General features: G+C 33.1%; 1 protein-coding gene across 2 annotated transcripts; it reads left to right on the forward strand.

Moving 5' to 3' along the window:
* Positions 1-1702: 1702 nt before the first annotated feature.
* LOC148629914 (S-methylmethionine--homocysteine S-methyltransferase BHMT2-like) lies at positions 1703-14419 on the forward strand. 2 transcript variants are annotated; one of them, XM_088559709.1, is made up of 8 exons: positions 1703-1831; positions 4161-4183; positions 4420-4610; positions 5584-5778; positions 10978-11089; positions 12851-13026; positions 13251-13332; positions 14056-14419. In XM_088559709.1, exons 2-8 carry the CDS (start codon positions 4168-4170, stop codon positions 14328-14330), a joined length of 1047 nt encoding a protein of 348 aa, XP_088415835.1. In that variant the 5' UTR covers positions 1703-1831; positions 4161-4167; the 3' UTR covers positions 14331-14419. The 2 variants fall into 2 exon arrangements, with proteins under 2 accessions (XP_088415835.1, XP_088415836.1); XM_088559710.1 differs by lacking the exon at positions 5584-5778.
* Positions 14420-17381: the final 2962 nt, after the last annotated feature.

Raw genomic sequence — 17381 nt, forward strand, 5'->3', positions numbered from 1 at the left:
GTCAAATCTACAGTTTGTGCATGTGTTTGTGCAGTCAGATAAACATGTCAAGTATCTTTTAGAAAAAATAAAAGTTTTAATTGACCTACGAGCATCAAATGTCACCGACATCGCATTCAAGGACATGACTGTACGGAAGGGCTGATGGAATCACATATAAAAGACTGAACAATGTCGTGGAGAAGTGCAAAGATCTAAAAGTTTTAGAAGTAAACTACAAATGTGTACTGTGACTCCATGTATCCATATACATGTAATAAAATAATTTTTTTCCTACACGGTCGGTATTGAGTTTGCTTTACATCGCTGACACTTATGATGCTTAACCATGTCAACGGTAGAGCTTATAACCTCGCATTTCATTGGACAAAAGTGATACAACTATGAAGTTCAAGGCTCGGACATTGGTGTCCAGATTATGAATAACCTTTTTTTATATAGGTAATTGGAAATAGCTTACTTATTGGTTCAATTAAATAATTGAAAGATAGTACTTGTTTTTCAATAAAATCGAATATATTACTATTTACTGCTCAGCAATCACTTGACAATTAATGAATCTAATAAATAAACACAAGTATCACCGTCAAATATTTCTAAACAAATCAATACAAGGATTTGTACATCCCAACTCCATATTTTTACAATCGCTTGGGCCGAAAGTGAAATTACTACGACCTTGACATCGTTTCATTGGTGTATATTTAAAGAACAATTACTTGTGGCAAAACAACAAACTAGGATGATTCAAATGACCTACAATACAGATATGGCAAGCTAAACTGGACATTTTGATATCAAAAAATTATTATCCTGTATTTATAATTCAATTATTGATTTAATATCAAACAAAAAAGAGGACGGATTTTCTAATATCAGAAAAATCAATTTCTTCAATTGCCTAGAAATTTGACAACAAAGAACATGGAATAACTAAAATAACACGTGCAAAGAAACAAAAGTCAATGAGTAATCCGGACCCAACTAAAAACTGGGGACATGGACCAGGTGCCCCCGTAGTGTTTAGGCCCTCTGCTTTCCTAAAAACGCCCACCGAGTTGCTAATAAAATGCCCCGTCAAAAGTATACGAAAGAGAAAAATTAAACTATAACACGGTGAACAAATTGGTTCTCATGTGTAGATAGATACACCATAACGAACCACGGGTTCATGATCACGACCATAGTTTGAACCACTGATGACCACAGTAGACCTTTTCATTGGGATCAGTTGGAAGTTTCTTTTCAATCATTTTGTTTTTAAAGATATTGTATTTTTCTTGAACAGTAAATATTTTATGTGGAATATTTTTCGTTACAACAGCCATGACAACAGCCAGGTTTTCCATCGAGGAACCAAATCCCCAATTATAACTTTTCAACTAGACGCATTAATGTTAAGTTTTGTTTAAATCCCAATATTTTCAGAACAGAAGATATTTCGTCTAGTTTACGGACGACATTCGACATAATAATAATGGGTTCGAAGTGACGGCAATAGCTAACATATGGGTATAAATAAGGTGAAATGGGAAACCAGTGATCTTATCTATGTAAGCGGGTGACGAAACGAGCTTCCTTATCCTGCATTTCAGACATCAACCTCTATGACTTTCGTGACTTTGAATTATGTAACTATTCAACATTGAATGAAATTGAGTATAGTTACTGACTACTAATATATTACTTTTGTTTGTAGTTAAATCTTCATATTATCTATATCTTATCTGTAGGTCCAACATTGTAGTGTATTTATAATTGTCCGTGCAGGCAAATAGTCTTAGTGTTAGTGATCTGATGCAATAACCCTGATAGTGCCGTAGATATAACGGTAAGTGTATGGAATGGATATTTGCTTTTTTATTCTAAAGATTAATTTTTCATTTTGCATAAAATCGAGTTTTACGTCAAATTAACTAATAATACATAGTAATGAATGCTATATTTTATTCTTCTCGGGAAAAAACCTTCTGCAGATCTTGGCGATTTTGAACTGTCTGGATTTTGCACCATGTGTTATACAGATGCCATACACGCTGCTGTCGAATACAATCAAATGCTGAGAAACGTTTAAGGCAATATAGATTTCTTGCACCGATGCTGACAGCAGGACATAGTGCCATTTATTTCATTTTTTTTTATCAATTTAGATCGAAAATTTAGTGGCATACCCCACTAAAGTTCAAATGCAGATAGTTAGATCTACTTTCTAGGTATTTCTAATATAAAAAAAATAAATTCCATGTTATTTACGCCAATAAACAAACCCAATAAACAACTTTATCTGCGAACTGAATATGCTGATTATTTTGGTTTGTATTAACCACAATCCAATTAAAAATAGTTGACCTCTATCCTCGTATCAGTACCCGTTTATTTCTATGTATTTACCCGAATAAACCAGTCGTTCAGTGTCGATATATTCAAGTTGCCTATTATTTTTTGAAGCATAAAGACATATTATGCTTAGCTAGAAATGAAAACCCTGCGAGATTATAAATAGTTATCAATCATATAATTGAAATATAAAGAGCAATGCTGAGCTGAGTACTAATTGGAACAGCTGTCTTCAGGTATTTCATGCAGGCCCTGGTGGATAAAAGGGCAATGGTGGCGATGAAGAAACTTGTATAAAGAAAGGGGTTTCAGGCTATTATTTTCCACTTATCTTTTGTACTTTTTTTTACAAAAAGGTAGCATAACCTCCGAAACCATCCTGACGTTTTTTATCACGATTACCGCCTCGTGACATCAGAAGCCCTGATCTAACAAGTGAAAATAAAACTTTGCATAGACGATGTCACAGAAATTTCGATTGTACATTTCTCCGGAATTGTGTTATTTTATTTATTTTTTTTTGTGTATTATTGGTTTTTGCAATAATCATTCTATCTGGCTATTTTAGCCATGTGTATGTTATTATAATACAGCTGTATGTGCTCGAGGGCCTTAAAAGTGCATGGCAAATGTTTCTTGCACCAGACACGATTGGTGAAAATATATTCTAAAACTATCGTTAATGTTAAAGTATTTCATTCTGGAACTAGATGCCCAGCGCTTTTACATGACACACAGGCGTCTATGGAATAACTTGTAGCACTTGAACTACAAAGCTTATCAACTGAGAAATGTAGCTAGTTTTGAGGAACGTGTATTTAAAGATATGATTTATTTCAATGATTGTGTCTTAATTTTGAATGATTTAACAGAAAGTTTCGATCTGGAGGTCAATAAATTGAATTTTTCACCTTTCCTGCTTGAATAACTTCTGCTTTGTTTGATTTTCATAAAAAGACACAACACAATATACGAATTGAAAAAGGCGATTTATTATAATATGACGAAAACTAAGTATCAAAAGGACATCAGCAAAACACAACTATATATACAGCGATTTACAATATGTCTAGAATAACCTGAATTGTAAAAATACTGAAAGTACATTACTGACCCATGAATAATATCTGAGCTGAAAATCAGAGGTGAGGGGCATGCACAGATAAATTGAATATCGACCTGAAACTTTAAAAACTGGGAATGGCCAACTAGAAATTTGTAGTTCAAATATGCACTATGTCGGAGAGTGTTTTGTTTATTCATCTAGGTGTTCCATGGAAACCGATATCGAACTTGAATATTACGCAAACTGGCGCACCGCTACGATGCATCAAGAATTTTGGTGTGTGTGTTTTTTTTAAATGTTCTTCGTAATCAGAATTAGGCGTAGAAATTCAAACGATCGATAAGATTTGGTTCAGTACACGAGTACTTTGATTTATTACTGCTTACTACTGCTGTAAAATAGTGCATATCTAGTGGCTGCATTTTTCCTTTTCTCTCTTTTTTTCTTCTTTTTGTATTCTGTATATCTTTATTACTCGTGACTCTTATCTACACACTAGGCAGTTTTTTTTCTGTTCCTACACTAAGTTATATAATCTCTGTCTAGACGAAATAAATAGTTGAATACGATGTTCCACTTAACTTGATTCAAATTCAAACATTCATAAATTAGACACGTTTTAAACGAAATATTCATTCATATTACTTTTAAGCCTAAAATTTTCTTACTTCGAGCGTGTATCCCTAATATTATGTAATCAGGTAATGCTTTCTTAAGATTTTGCGGAAATAAACAATTTAAGAAATTATCATTTCAGGTAAACCATGTCAACTAAGAAAGGTAAAGCACTTCTTTATACTAAAAATGCGTTAGTATTCAAATGTATTGAACACACTTTTGTGCAAATATTATAACAGTATATGTAGTTCAAAAGTTTTTTTTTGTAGATAAATTTTCTTTGAACTCTACAATAACAAAAATTGGCAAAATTGTATTCTGACCTTTCAAACGAAACACAAAAAGTAAATGTATACAGCTTTTTATAAGTACGCTGGAGTTTTTGTACTTACGTAAAGGTTTTAAAGAACGAGTTAGAGATGGTGATGACATAGTTGTTGCAGAAGGCTATTTGTTTGAACTTGAAAGAAGAGGATACCTGCGGGCAGGCTGCTACGTTCCCGAAGTGGTACTAGAGCACCCGGAACAGTTAAAAGCACTTCACGAGGAATTCGTTCATGCCGGGAGTGATGTTGTTCTAGCTTTAACGGTAAAATCACTTAAAACCGAGCATAGTGGGGCATTAAGTATATCAAATGATTTATGATATATTTATTTTATTCGAAAGAAAACGCATGAAAATACTTTTCTTCAAGTTTAAACTAATGCTACCATTAACTTAATATTTCCATACTATTGAAAGTGTGTACATGTATTTTTGGTGTGACAGTTTTGATTACTAATTGTTGAATTATTTTGGTTTTAATCATCAAATAATTCACTGTCATGTTTCCCGAAACAATCCAAAGGTTACATTACCGTTGCTAGTATAACATTTATGAGAGGTCATTGTTTAGATTAAGATAGCTGTTCTACTCATATAGATCTTTATTCATTTTTCTCAAAAAAAAATTAAATAAAATAAAAAAAATAAAAAAATAAAGAAACCCTTAACTGAATACAACATTATCATTAATTTACAAAGGGAATATCTATCATTTCAAAATAGTCTATAAACGAAATTATGGCATTCCAAAAATTACAGTCGGTTCCATTTTGTTACAATGCTAAGTAATTAGGCTGGATGTGTCAGTAGATCGGAGTTAAAATATGTCATTGGAAATTTTTTTTTTCTTAATGACTAACTCTATGTGTTTTTGGAACTGCACTCAGTGTGAATACTTACTCTTTTGCGCATGTGGAGTTCTTTTATTTTTATACGTGTTGTTTCTGCTGTATCCTTTCGTAGGCACGGACCATTTTCATAAGGGCCAGAAAACACTTTTGCTCCCGTCGCTGGCCTAATCCGCAGGGGATTGCCCCACTATCAAATATGCAACCCCACTAGTATATAACCTAGCAAACTAGTAGGGCTGCATATCTGATATTGGGAGCAAGTTCTGTGCTTAATCCCCAATATACAATTCTTGAAAACTGATTAACTAATCAATAGGCAAAATTTATTTTATTAATGTGAACGTTTATTAGATTATGGATACAACAATAGATGACATTTCTTTTAGTACTACGGTCACAGAGAAAAGCTAAAACTTATAGGAAGAGAAGATGATTTAAAGGAGCTGAACTTACAAGCTCTTCGAATTGCAAAAGAGGTTGCTGACAGAACTAATACTCTGCTAGCAGGAAATATATGTAATACGACAATATTTAAGTGGAACGAACCAGAAACAATTACAAGGGCTAGAGCTATGTTTAAGGTAACAATATTTAAGTGGAACGAACCAGAAACAATTACAAGGGCTAGAGCTATATTTAAGTGGAACGAACCAGAAACAATTACAAGGGCTAGAGCTATGTTTAAGGTAACAATATTTAAGTGGAACGAACCAGAAACAATTACAAGGGCTAGAGCTATATTTAAGGTAACAATATTTAAGTGGAACGAACCAGAAACAATTACAAGGGCTAGAGCTATATTTAAGTGGAACGAACCAGAAACAATTACAAGGGCTAGAGCTATATTTAAGTGGAACGAACCAGAAACAATTACAAGGGCTAGAGCTATGTTTAAGGTAACAATATTTAAGTGGAACGAACCAGAAACAATTACAAGGGCTAGAGCTATGTTTAAGGTAACAATATTTAAGTGGAACGAACCAGAAACAATTACAAGGGCTAGAGCTATGTTTAAGTGGAACGAACCAGAAACAATTACAAGGGCTAGAGCTATGTTTAAGGTAACAATATTTAAGTGGAACGAACCAGAAACAATTACAAGGGCTAGAGCTATATTTAAGGTAACAATATTTAAGTGGAACGAACCAGAAACAATTACAAGGGCTAGAGCTATGTTTAAGGTAACAATATTTAAGTGGAACGAACCAGAAACAATTACAAGGGCTAGAGCTATATTTAAGTGGAACGAACCAGAAACAATTACAAGGGCTAGAGCTATATTTAAGTGGAACGAACCAGAAACAATTACAAGGGCTAGAGCTATATTTAAGTGGAACGAACCAGAAACAATTACAAGGGCTAGAGCTATGTTTAAGGTAACAATATTTAAGTGGAACGAACCAGAAACAATTACAAGGGCTAGAGCTATATTTAAGTGGAACGAACCAGAAACAATTACAAGGGCTAGAGCTATGTTTAAGGTAACAATATTTAAGTGGAACGAACCAGAAACAATTACAAGGGCTAGAGCTATATTTAAGTGGAACGAACCAGAAACAATTACAAGGGCTAGAGCTATATTTAAGTGGAACGAACCAGAAACAATTACAAGGGCTAGAGCTATGTTTAAGGTAACAATATTTAAGTGGAACGAACCAGAAACAATTACAAGGGCTAGAGCTATATTTAAGTGGAACGAACCAGAAACAATTACAAGGGCTAGAGCTATGTTTAAGTGGAACGAACCAGAAACAATTACAAGGGCTAGAGCTATATTTAAGTGGAACGAACCAGAAACAATTACAAGGGCTAGAGCTATATTTAAGTGGAACGAACCAGAAACAATTACAAGGGCTAGAGCTATGTTTAAGGTAACAATATTTAAGTGGAAAGAACCAGAAACAATTACAAGGGCTAGAGCTATATTTAAGTGGAACGAACCAGAAACAATTACAAGGGCTAGAGCTATTTTTAAGTGGAACGAACCAGAAACAATTACAAGGGCTAGAGCTATATTTAAGTGGAACGAACCAGAAACAATTACAAGGGTTAGAGCTATGTTTAAGGTAACAATATTTAAGTGGAACGAACCAGAAACAATTACAAGGGCTAGAGCTATATTTAAGTGGAACGAACCAGAAACAATTACAAGGGCTAGAGCTATGTTTAAGTGGAACGAACCAGAAACAATTACAAGGGCTAGAGCTATATTTAAGTGGAACGAACCAGAAACAATTACAAGGGCTAGAGCTATGTTTAAGGTAACAATATTTAAGTGGAACGAACCAGAAACAATTACAAGGGCTAGAGCTATGTTTAAGGTAATGATGTTCTGTAGCATCTTAAATTTTGGTTTATGTACCGTTACGTATATCATTATTGTTTCATTACATGATGGGATCCTTCTAACATCCTCTGTTTTATTTTTATGATTGTTGATCTCTTAGTTACAACTTTACGATTTTTTAGTAACGTTTCTGTTTTATTTTTGTTTTGATTTATTTTACAAAAAACATTCGTCAATAAAAACACCCAAGTTCAAGGCTCAAAATTTTAATATCTGAAGTGATTGCATGTAGGATGTGATTTTTTTAAATTTTAACGCAGACACACCATAGGTCGAGCCATCAGTATTAAGTTATAACAACATAACGGTGCATTATTAATGAAGTTTAATATACTGTGGAGTACAAAAAGCTTCGTCCATTATATGTATTAATTGAATTCATATGTAGCTTTCATAATTATCAATAATTGTAACATTAGGAAATATTTACCGCCAATTATGCTTAAGGTAGTAAACAAATACAAATCTTAAAAGTACCGGTATGATAAAACTTGATATCGCTTCCACTCGTTCATTGTTTCCTGCCTTTTGCTGGTTGTAGAATTCGGCTTTACTTTCGTCCATCCGAAAAATGATTTCCGCAGCAAACTTCTGAAAATCTATTGCGCTTTTTCAGGAAGCTAATAAGTTAACCACTCGGAGATGTAATTTAGGTCAAAGTTCAAGATCACTTTGGCTAGCCATAATAAATGGTTTTACACACCATTTCGCGTTTGGAATATAAGGACTAAGTTCAAATTTTCGATTTTCTTCACGTACTCTTTATATTCCCGTATGATAGAGTTCGGTAATTTATACCTTTATTTAAGTAGGCAAAAGCCAAACTTACAAAAATATTGAAAATTTCGCAACTCCAGAAGTACAATTTTTTCCGGCGTGACTTCTAGGAGCTTTTGTGCTTTTTCATGTATTTATAGCAGTAAGCCACTTACGAGCAAGGAAGACATATATATCTTTAGGGTAAGTAGGTAAACTTTCAAGGCCACACTCATTTTATATATATAAAAAATATATCAATCATATGAATATTGAAAAAAATCACTATTAATGAAATACTTTAATCTGTGAAATTTTGTTACCCATGGCAAAATTAACGTCTGAAAGCTGTTGCGCTTTTTTTTTTGCTACTCGTGTTTAAATATTTTTTTTGCTAAAGGGAAGGGAAGTACGGCTTATGTTTTGCAAAATAATAATCGAGCCTTGGCGAGTTTATTGCTTTTGTTTAAATTTATTATTAAGAGATATAAAGCGATAATATGAGGCAAGTGTAACCTGTTAGAGGTCAAAGTTGATATGTTAATATTATTTTAGAAAACTTCTTGTCACTGTTTCCAAACATCTGAATTTCCTTGTCACTGTTACCAAACATCTGATGTTCCTTGCCACTGTTTCCATACATCTGATGTTTCTTGTCGCTTCTTGATGCTTCTTGTCGCTAATTAGTGAAACCAGTATTATTTAAATTTATTGTTCGTACCTCGGATTTACTGGTGAAATCCAGAAAGGCCTACTCTTAAGGCATATCGGAAACAAAAACAATATATGAATTAAAATATTTATAGAAGACCAAATAAAAAATGCCTTTTAGTGAAGAAGATACAAAAATACCGAACTTTGCAAGGGAAACTGTCAGACTGAAATCAGGCTCTCAGTGCTTCCAAGCATGTGACTTTATTTCGCATTTAATACAATTATGAGTACTTCGTCCTCTATAAATTCCTAAAGTTATAAAATAAAAAGGCGACCAAGCGAGTAGAAATATCTTTTTTTTTGCTTGTGCGTGATACATAAATGTGTTACTGATACCAGTCAAATTAAATCATTTTAAAACTTTAATGCGTTCGCAACATCATGTACATGTACAAACACTTCTGTGTACTAATGTAAAAATAAATATATATTTGCCTTAATGGAGACATGACACAAAAATTTCATTTTTTAAACGTTTAGATACGAGTATAACAAAAGTTTTCTTATCAGGTTAGCACTAAATAAAGTTAGAATGATTTATTTGTGTTATCACGACGGCCTAATTACATGTAATATGCAATAATGAAAACTGGAAGTAACACCCACTTACCATATATGGAAGTGCTACGTCATTTGATCTCAATCTCCATTTGAGTGCATTGAAAATGTGTACACATGCCCGAAAAAACAGGGGCTGCTCTGACTTCCAAAATTATGTCACCAGAAATATCGCCAGCTGCCATTTTTTGTCGCCAATTTTCAGAAATTAGAGCCAAAGGGTGCCTTTAATAAAAAAAATTAATAAATCTTCAAAAATAGCCTGTATTTATAATGCATAATGGTCCAGTGGTCTGTGTATGAGTCCCATAATCGTGTTTACAAAGTAAGAAGACTGAAGTTCTTCTCGTTTTCTGTCAGCTATTCATTTTCGTCAGGCATATATCCCCGCGAGGCAAAAACAACTACTTTGCACACTACTTTTAGGACTTGAACAGGAGGGTGCAAATAAAATAGTGACACTCTGAGTGTCGTAATTTCTTTGCAGCTTAACAAGCCTGGTAGACTTAACTATGGCCAGGAGAAAGCGTGGGCGGCTTCTTTTATCTTTACAAGGTTCGGCGCCTCGTGACACAGGTGTCGACACAGGTGTATGACTTCGATAATTGAAATGCAATTGCATTTCCTTTGTCTTACGAATTTCGAAATAATACACAATTTATAATTGCGACCCTAGAGGAGTTTAAGGAAGTATTTCTTGTACAAGCAATATTTAATTTTAGCAAAAAAGATTTATAACACAAGGAAGCTTCAGCACAAAACCTTAATTGGTTCTCAAATAAAATTATCAAAAACAAATGAAAAATAAACATGTCCGTATTATCCTAAAGCTGTACTTGCGGAGTACTGGTACCCATATCAGGAGTAATGTTCCGTAAATAGGGGTGAAAACAATATTTTCACTGAAGATCGAGATCGGAACAATTTAAAAAAAAGTTCAATCGAACAGGACAGAACATAATGAAGCACATCTATGTAATCTTCGAAAAGAAGTGGTGTTGTCTCTCTGTAAATTCTAGTCTTCACCATGGAAAGCCAGAGTGGACCTCCTGAAGTTACAAATTTTTTCCCATTGAAACCTATGGAAAAAAAGTAACTTCGGAGGTCCACTCTGGCTTTCCAAAATTTAGAATAAATTTATCTTCAATTAAACGTAAGTGACTACAAGGGGCGTTTTTATGATACATATTAGGTGTAATAAATCAAACCAAAAATTGAAAAAAAACTAATTTTTGTGTCATGTCTCCTTTAAGAAAAGTAAAGAGAACTCGGTGCTACATAGAAGAAAAATTGTGCAACATGTAGCTCTGAATTGAATTTATAAAATGAGTTCTAAAGCTGTTCAAATAAGTCTTTTTTCTAAGTTAGAATTTTGCTGGAATTGTATTTTAAACAATGATTACAGGAGCAAATAGAATGGGCTGTATCAATTGGTGTAGATTTTATAGTGGCAGAAACCTTCAGTGAATATGCAGAGGCTGCGTTGGCCCTGGAGTGTATCAAGGAATACGGGAAAGGTAAAAGTTTGGTGTACGCATAGGGCATTTATAAATAGTGTACATGTAGACCATAAACACGTTATAAAATACTGATACTTAAACAAAGGCCAGGGACAAACATCAAACAGAAGAAACAAAGAAAAAAGGTTAAAAACTATCCAATAAACAGCAATTTGTACGTGCCAATGTTAAAGTATATAGAAATATCAAAATGCATAATTGTTTGTATACAATATTGGTTCTAATATATAAAGTAAGATTTTGAAGCATTTTCATAGTTTAGTAATCAACTAACCTTAAATTCCACTAGAATTGTTGGGTTATAGTTACCATACATCTATATGTTTTATAATAATATCTGAAATGAACTGAATCTTTGACATTTTGCATGTCAAATGTGAAATCTGTGGCTTTAAATTTTATGAAAAGGAATTTTTTTCCCAGTTTTCAGTTTTTGATTTCACAGAAGTTGACATGTTCACCCAAAAATAAAAAAAAATGAAGCCGTTTTGTCAAAAAAAAAGATGCAACATGTGTCTAGCTATTTCCCATGGTATGTTTCAAGCCAGTCTGTTAGGAAACACACAATGCTGGGTAAACCAAAATAAGAATATGCATAAAAAAGTGCATTTCGGATAAAACATAATTGTTTGAATTCTTTTGAGGTGCTTCTTTTGTCACATATTAGCGAAGTGGAACAAACTTTTAAAATAAAATACGGTCTCTTTTTTTAAAAGAATGTCATGAATTCTTAGCAGAGATATTCTACCAAAACTGACCAGATTTTGTTTTGTGTAGCATTGCAACCGCTTAGAGACAAATAGTAAAATCTTATATGATAGTAAAAGTATAATTATTTTAGAGAGTTTCTGTAAAATTTCATTACTGAATTAAAGAAAGGATTTTTTGTGCGTTTTTGAAGCGTAACCCGGTAATACCCCCTTCACACACACGAACCTTTTCTTACGAACCCTTGCGAAACTCTAAAATTTACAAGATTCGTAAAACTAATACGAATCCTCACGAATGAAGCCACTTTAACGAGTGATTTGCGACTGATTACGAGTATGAACAATCACTTCACGATTCACTAAGAATGAATGCGTTTACGATTCAGTGCGATTAAAAATACGATTAATTTACGAATGCATTCGATATTGTTAAGAATAATTGTGAGTGCAATGCGAATTGTTACTATTTAGTCCAAGCTTTTACGAATATTTAACGAAAGGTTTACATTAACATAACGAATACTTACGGTTTAATTACGAGTGTTTTACGAACAGTAATGATTTTTCAATGGGGTTGGATTTTGTCATAAAAATTCAAACCACACAGCTTCATGCATTCTTCAGGCTTTAAATGGAAATAAGTCAATATTGTACCGAAAAATGCCGCTTCCAACTTCTTCGCCCTCTCGCACGACAAACTAACCCTCTTCGTCTTGGACATTTGTGTAAAAAAATTGACATGTCAAAAATATTTCATTTCCGTTGGTGAATCGATACGAATGCCTGCCAACGTCTTCTATTGTTAAGAGTTGTATACGAATGCCGACGATGCAATTAGTGGTCGAATATCTCTATTTGTGAAAACAAGATTCAAAGGAAAGACAATAATTTGAAAATCGTATCCTTTACCAATAAATCTATCACGGACAGTTGATAAACCTATCGAATTTTGTTTGAAAGAACGTTTTTAATGACCAACCTCTGAATTGCTGAAAATTGCTGAAAAACTTAACCGAAATAGGGAAATCATATTGTTCTGTATTTGCAGTTCCTGCAGTTGTGTCCCTTATTCCACATGGTGTAGAAGAGACTATGGACGGTCTCAAGTTTTCTGATGCAATTAGCAAATTGTATCAAGCAGGGGCTGATGTTGTGGGATTCAACTGTGGACGTGGCCCATCCACCATGATACCACTTGTGAGAGAAATTAGGCAAACGTTCAAGGTAGAATAACACGTATATAGGGTAACTGAAAATTAAGAAATATCTCTGATGTTATACCAATTAATTTAATGTTAACTTGAAGAAGTACAATTTTACATCAACAATTTAAGAATGTCGAGTGAGGCTTTAAATAATTGTGTATGGTTTACACTTTACCCCCAGAAAATGATGTGCAATTCTTAATGTAATGATGTAGAGATAATAAATTATTCCATTCATACTAGGGACCATTAGCAGCACTGCCAGTTCCCTATAGAACAACGCCAGATGAACCTACAATGATGGCAATAACTAACGAGGAAACAGGTGAAATATAAAGTCTATTGATGGTTGCTGTATTGATTATACTGTGCATTTCGGTATGATGTTCACGTGTTTCAAGAAGGAAGCAGCTTAGAACCATAAAGAGATCTGTATCCAAAATTAAATTGTATACAAGAAATACTCATCTAACTATATATAAATTAAAGTCACTAATATTACACAAAAACTGGAGTAACAAAACTCGAAATGTAGACATTTTCGCTTGAGTTCATGATGGAATTTTTATTAATTTGTTTTAGATTCTGTCTATTAGGCATTCTAAAAAGTCAAACGGTTTGTTGCATAATATCTTTATTAACCATTTGTTATCTGGTATTGCCAGGGGTGTAAGTGGAACTACTTTGAAACCTGTCGAACCCTGGTCCTTTTGGACTTAGAACTTTATTCGGTTAAGGCAAATTAACACAGCTTAAAAAGTTTTGAAACTGAATTTAAAGGCAATTCAGAAGATGTCTGGTTTACACAGTTGACTGGTTTATCCAGGTTTCTCTGTATTCATATTTTCAGCTTTGTGACTAAATGTCCGGTTAAAACTTATGCGTTGTTTGGCTGTTCTGCGTGCGTAACAATCAAAACTGACATTTGCAGTTACGATTTATAAACTTTATGACGCACCTTTTAGGTGCTTTTGTATGTATACTAGAGAAATGCTCAAAAACCAACATTTCCACTGGAATTCAAATGTTTTAAAACTTCCTTTTGCAGGTAATCAAGCGTTTCCAGATGACTTGACGGCTTATTTTTGTAGTCGCACACAGATCAGGAAGTTTGCAGAGGAGGCAAAAGAACTTGGTGTCCAGTTTGTAGGAGTTTGTTGCGGGAACTCTTCGTACTATACTAGAATCGTTGCCGAGGTCTATGGGAGAAACCCTCCTGCGAGCAAATACTCTCCAAATATGAAAGAGCATTTCATTTGGGGAGATAAAGAACGCTTTGATATTTACCATGATCAATATAAAAAGACATTGAGTGCAAAGTAGTTTGCTGTACATCAATACAATGCATAGTAATTGGCGATGTAGCACATTCTAAAATGAATAAAAGAAAAAGAAAATGGATAAAAATTTGATTCGAATTGTAATTACTATGACAGTTGACGACTTGATAACATGTTTAGCTGATGTTATTATGTTTCTCGTACAAAGAAAAGGGTAAATCCTTCAAAAACGCTTTATATTTTGAAATATTTGCTGATGCCGCATCACTTAACAAATAATATGATATTCCAAATATTTGGTCTATGCAACTAAAAGATAAATATATTTCCCTGAATTATCCATAACGTAAACAGGCATTCGATAGAGTAAGTCTAGAATAAGGGATTAAAAAAAACTTCAATTGCGAATTGCATGGCTTTATACATAGTAATTATATTCCGAATTGCATGGCTTTATACATAGTAATTATATTCCGAATTGCATGGCTTTATACATAGTAATTATATTCCGAATTGCATGGCTTTATACATAGTAATTATATTCCGAATTGCATGGCTTTATACATAGTAATTATATTCCGAATTGCATGGCTTTATACATAGTAATTATATTCCGAATTGCATGGCTTTATACATAGTAATTATATTCCGAATTGCATGGCTTTATACATAGTAATTATATTCCGAATTGCATGGCTTTATACATAGTAATTATATTCCGAATTGCATGGCTTTATACATAGTAATTATATTCCGAATTGCATGGCTTTATACATAGTAATTATATTCCGAATTGCATGGCTTTATACATAGTAATTATATTCCGAATTGCATGGCTTTATACATAGTAATTATATTCCGAATTGCATGGCTTTATACATAGTAATTATATTCCGAATTGCATGGCTTTATACATAGTAATTATATTCCGAATTGCATGGCTTTATACATAGTAATTATATTCCGAATTGCATGGCTTTATACATAGTAATTATATTCCGAATTGCATGGCTTTATACATAGTAATTATATTCCGAATTGCATGGCTTTATACATAGTAATTATATTCCGAATTGCATGGCTTTATACATAGTAATTATATTCCGAATTGCATGGCTTTATACATAGTAATTATATTCCGAATTGCATGGCTTTATACATAGTAATTATATTCCGAATTGCATGGCTTTATACATAGTAATTATATTCCGAATTGCATGGCTTTATACATAGTAATTATATTCCGAATTGCATGGCTTTATACATAGTAATTATATTCCGAATTGCATGGCTTTATACATAGTAATTATATTGCGAATTGCATGGCTTTATACATAGTAATTATATTCCGAATTGCATGGCTTTATACATAGTAATTATATTCCGAATTGCATGGCTTTATACATAGTAATTATATTCCGAATTGCATGGCTTTATACATAGTAATTATATTCCGAATTGCATGGCTTTATACATAGTAATTATATTGCGAATTGCATGGCTTTATACATAGTAATTATATTGCGAATTGCATGGCTTTATACATAGTAATTATATTCCGAATTGCATGGCTTTATACATAGTAATTATATTCCGAATTGCATGGCTTTATACATAGTAATTATATTGCGAATTGCATGGCTTTATACATAGTAATTATATTCCGAATTGCATGGCTTTATACATAGTAATTATATTCCGAATTGCATGGCTTTATACATAGTAATTATATTCCGAATTGCATGGCTTTATACATAGTAATTATATTCCGAATTGCATGGCTTTATACATAGTAATTATATTCCGAATTGCATGGCTTTATACATAGTAATTATATTCCGAATTGCATGGCTTTATACATAGTAATTATATTCCGAATTGCATGGCTTTATACATAGTAATTATATTGCGAATTGCATGGCTTTATACATAGTAATTATATTGCGAATTGCATGGCTTTATACATAGTAATTATACCTCTAACAGCAGCTACAGCTCTATAAAACAAAACTGTAGAAATGGTTAAGGAGATACTTGAATTCATGGTCCGATGCCTGAAAGAAAACTTAATGAAGTGTCAAACGTGGGGTTATCGATTAACACACACACACACACACACACAGAAGTCAGTCACAAAACGACAGCACATGATAAACAAGTGATATTCTACACAGAGAACCACGAAATACATAAATCACAAGCACCGAAAAGCACTATTTAATTCAAATAAAGGAGAATTTAATTCCTCTGTCATGATGTGATATATTTATAATGCACTGGAATGTCGAGATGTACGCGTACAATGTGCAAATACATTTTAACATTAAAAAGAAAATTCGGACAGACTGAGTTAATGTCGATTGCTAGCTTTCGAAGTCTCCTTGTTATAACACATGTAACTTTTTACTGATGTTTGCCGAAAGACAAAATAATGATACTTAATTATGGAAAAAATGTATAGTTGTCATTTTGAACGCGTAAAAACAGTTATGCTCAATCACAAGGCATGTTAAGTAAACTGTATTTACATACATCATTTCCTACTTTTTAACGAGTCCTTTAAAATGCTCCAAAGACATCCCTTCCCTGAATACCTGTGGTAAATTGTTCCATAAATTCGGGGCAGCATACCTTTAAGATTGTAAGCCATATGTGGCGTTTCTTACCCTTAGTAGTTCTGCTGAATTAGAATACCTGAAAGATTAAGAATATGTCTTAGGTTAAATGATGTCTTTTAAGTAAGTAAATCTTAAAAGTTTGTATTGCAAGAAAACGTAATCGTCTGATTTTCAGTTGTGGGAGATTACACTTAGTTAAGAGCAATCAAGGAAACCAAGATTCTAGCGGAAATCAAAAGAATGTAATCCAGGGACAATGTAAGACCAGACATGGAAAACAGACACACACAACAAAGAACATAAAACAACCAAAACAATACAAAGTAACAAAGGTAAATGAGCAACTACAGCTGTTCATTTACTGTTGTTACTTTGTACGTATTATTTTGGTTATTTTATGTTCTTCGGTGTTTGTGTCTATTTTGTCTGTCTAATCTTTGTCCCTGGATTACATTCTTATGATTTCTGCTAGAATC

This window comes from Perna viridis, chromosome 1 (genome assembly GCF_037379345.1).
Source record: "Perna viridis isolate PV_CMFRI_1.1 ecotype Kerala chromosome 1, ASM3737934v1, whole genome shotgun sequence".
Lineage (NCBI taxonomy): Eukaryota > Metazoa > Mollusca > Bivalvia > Mytilida > Mytilidae > Perna > Perna viridis.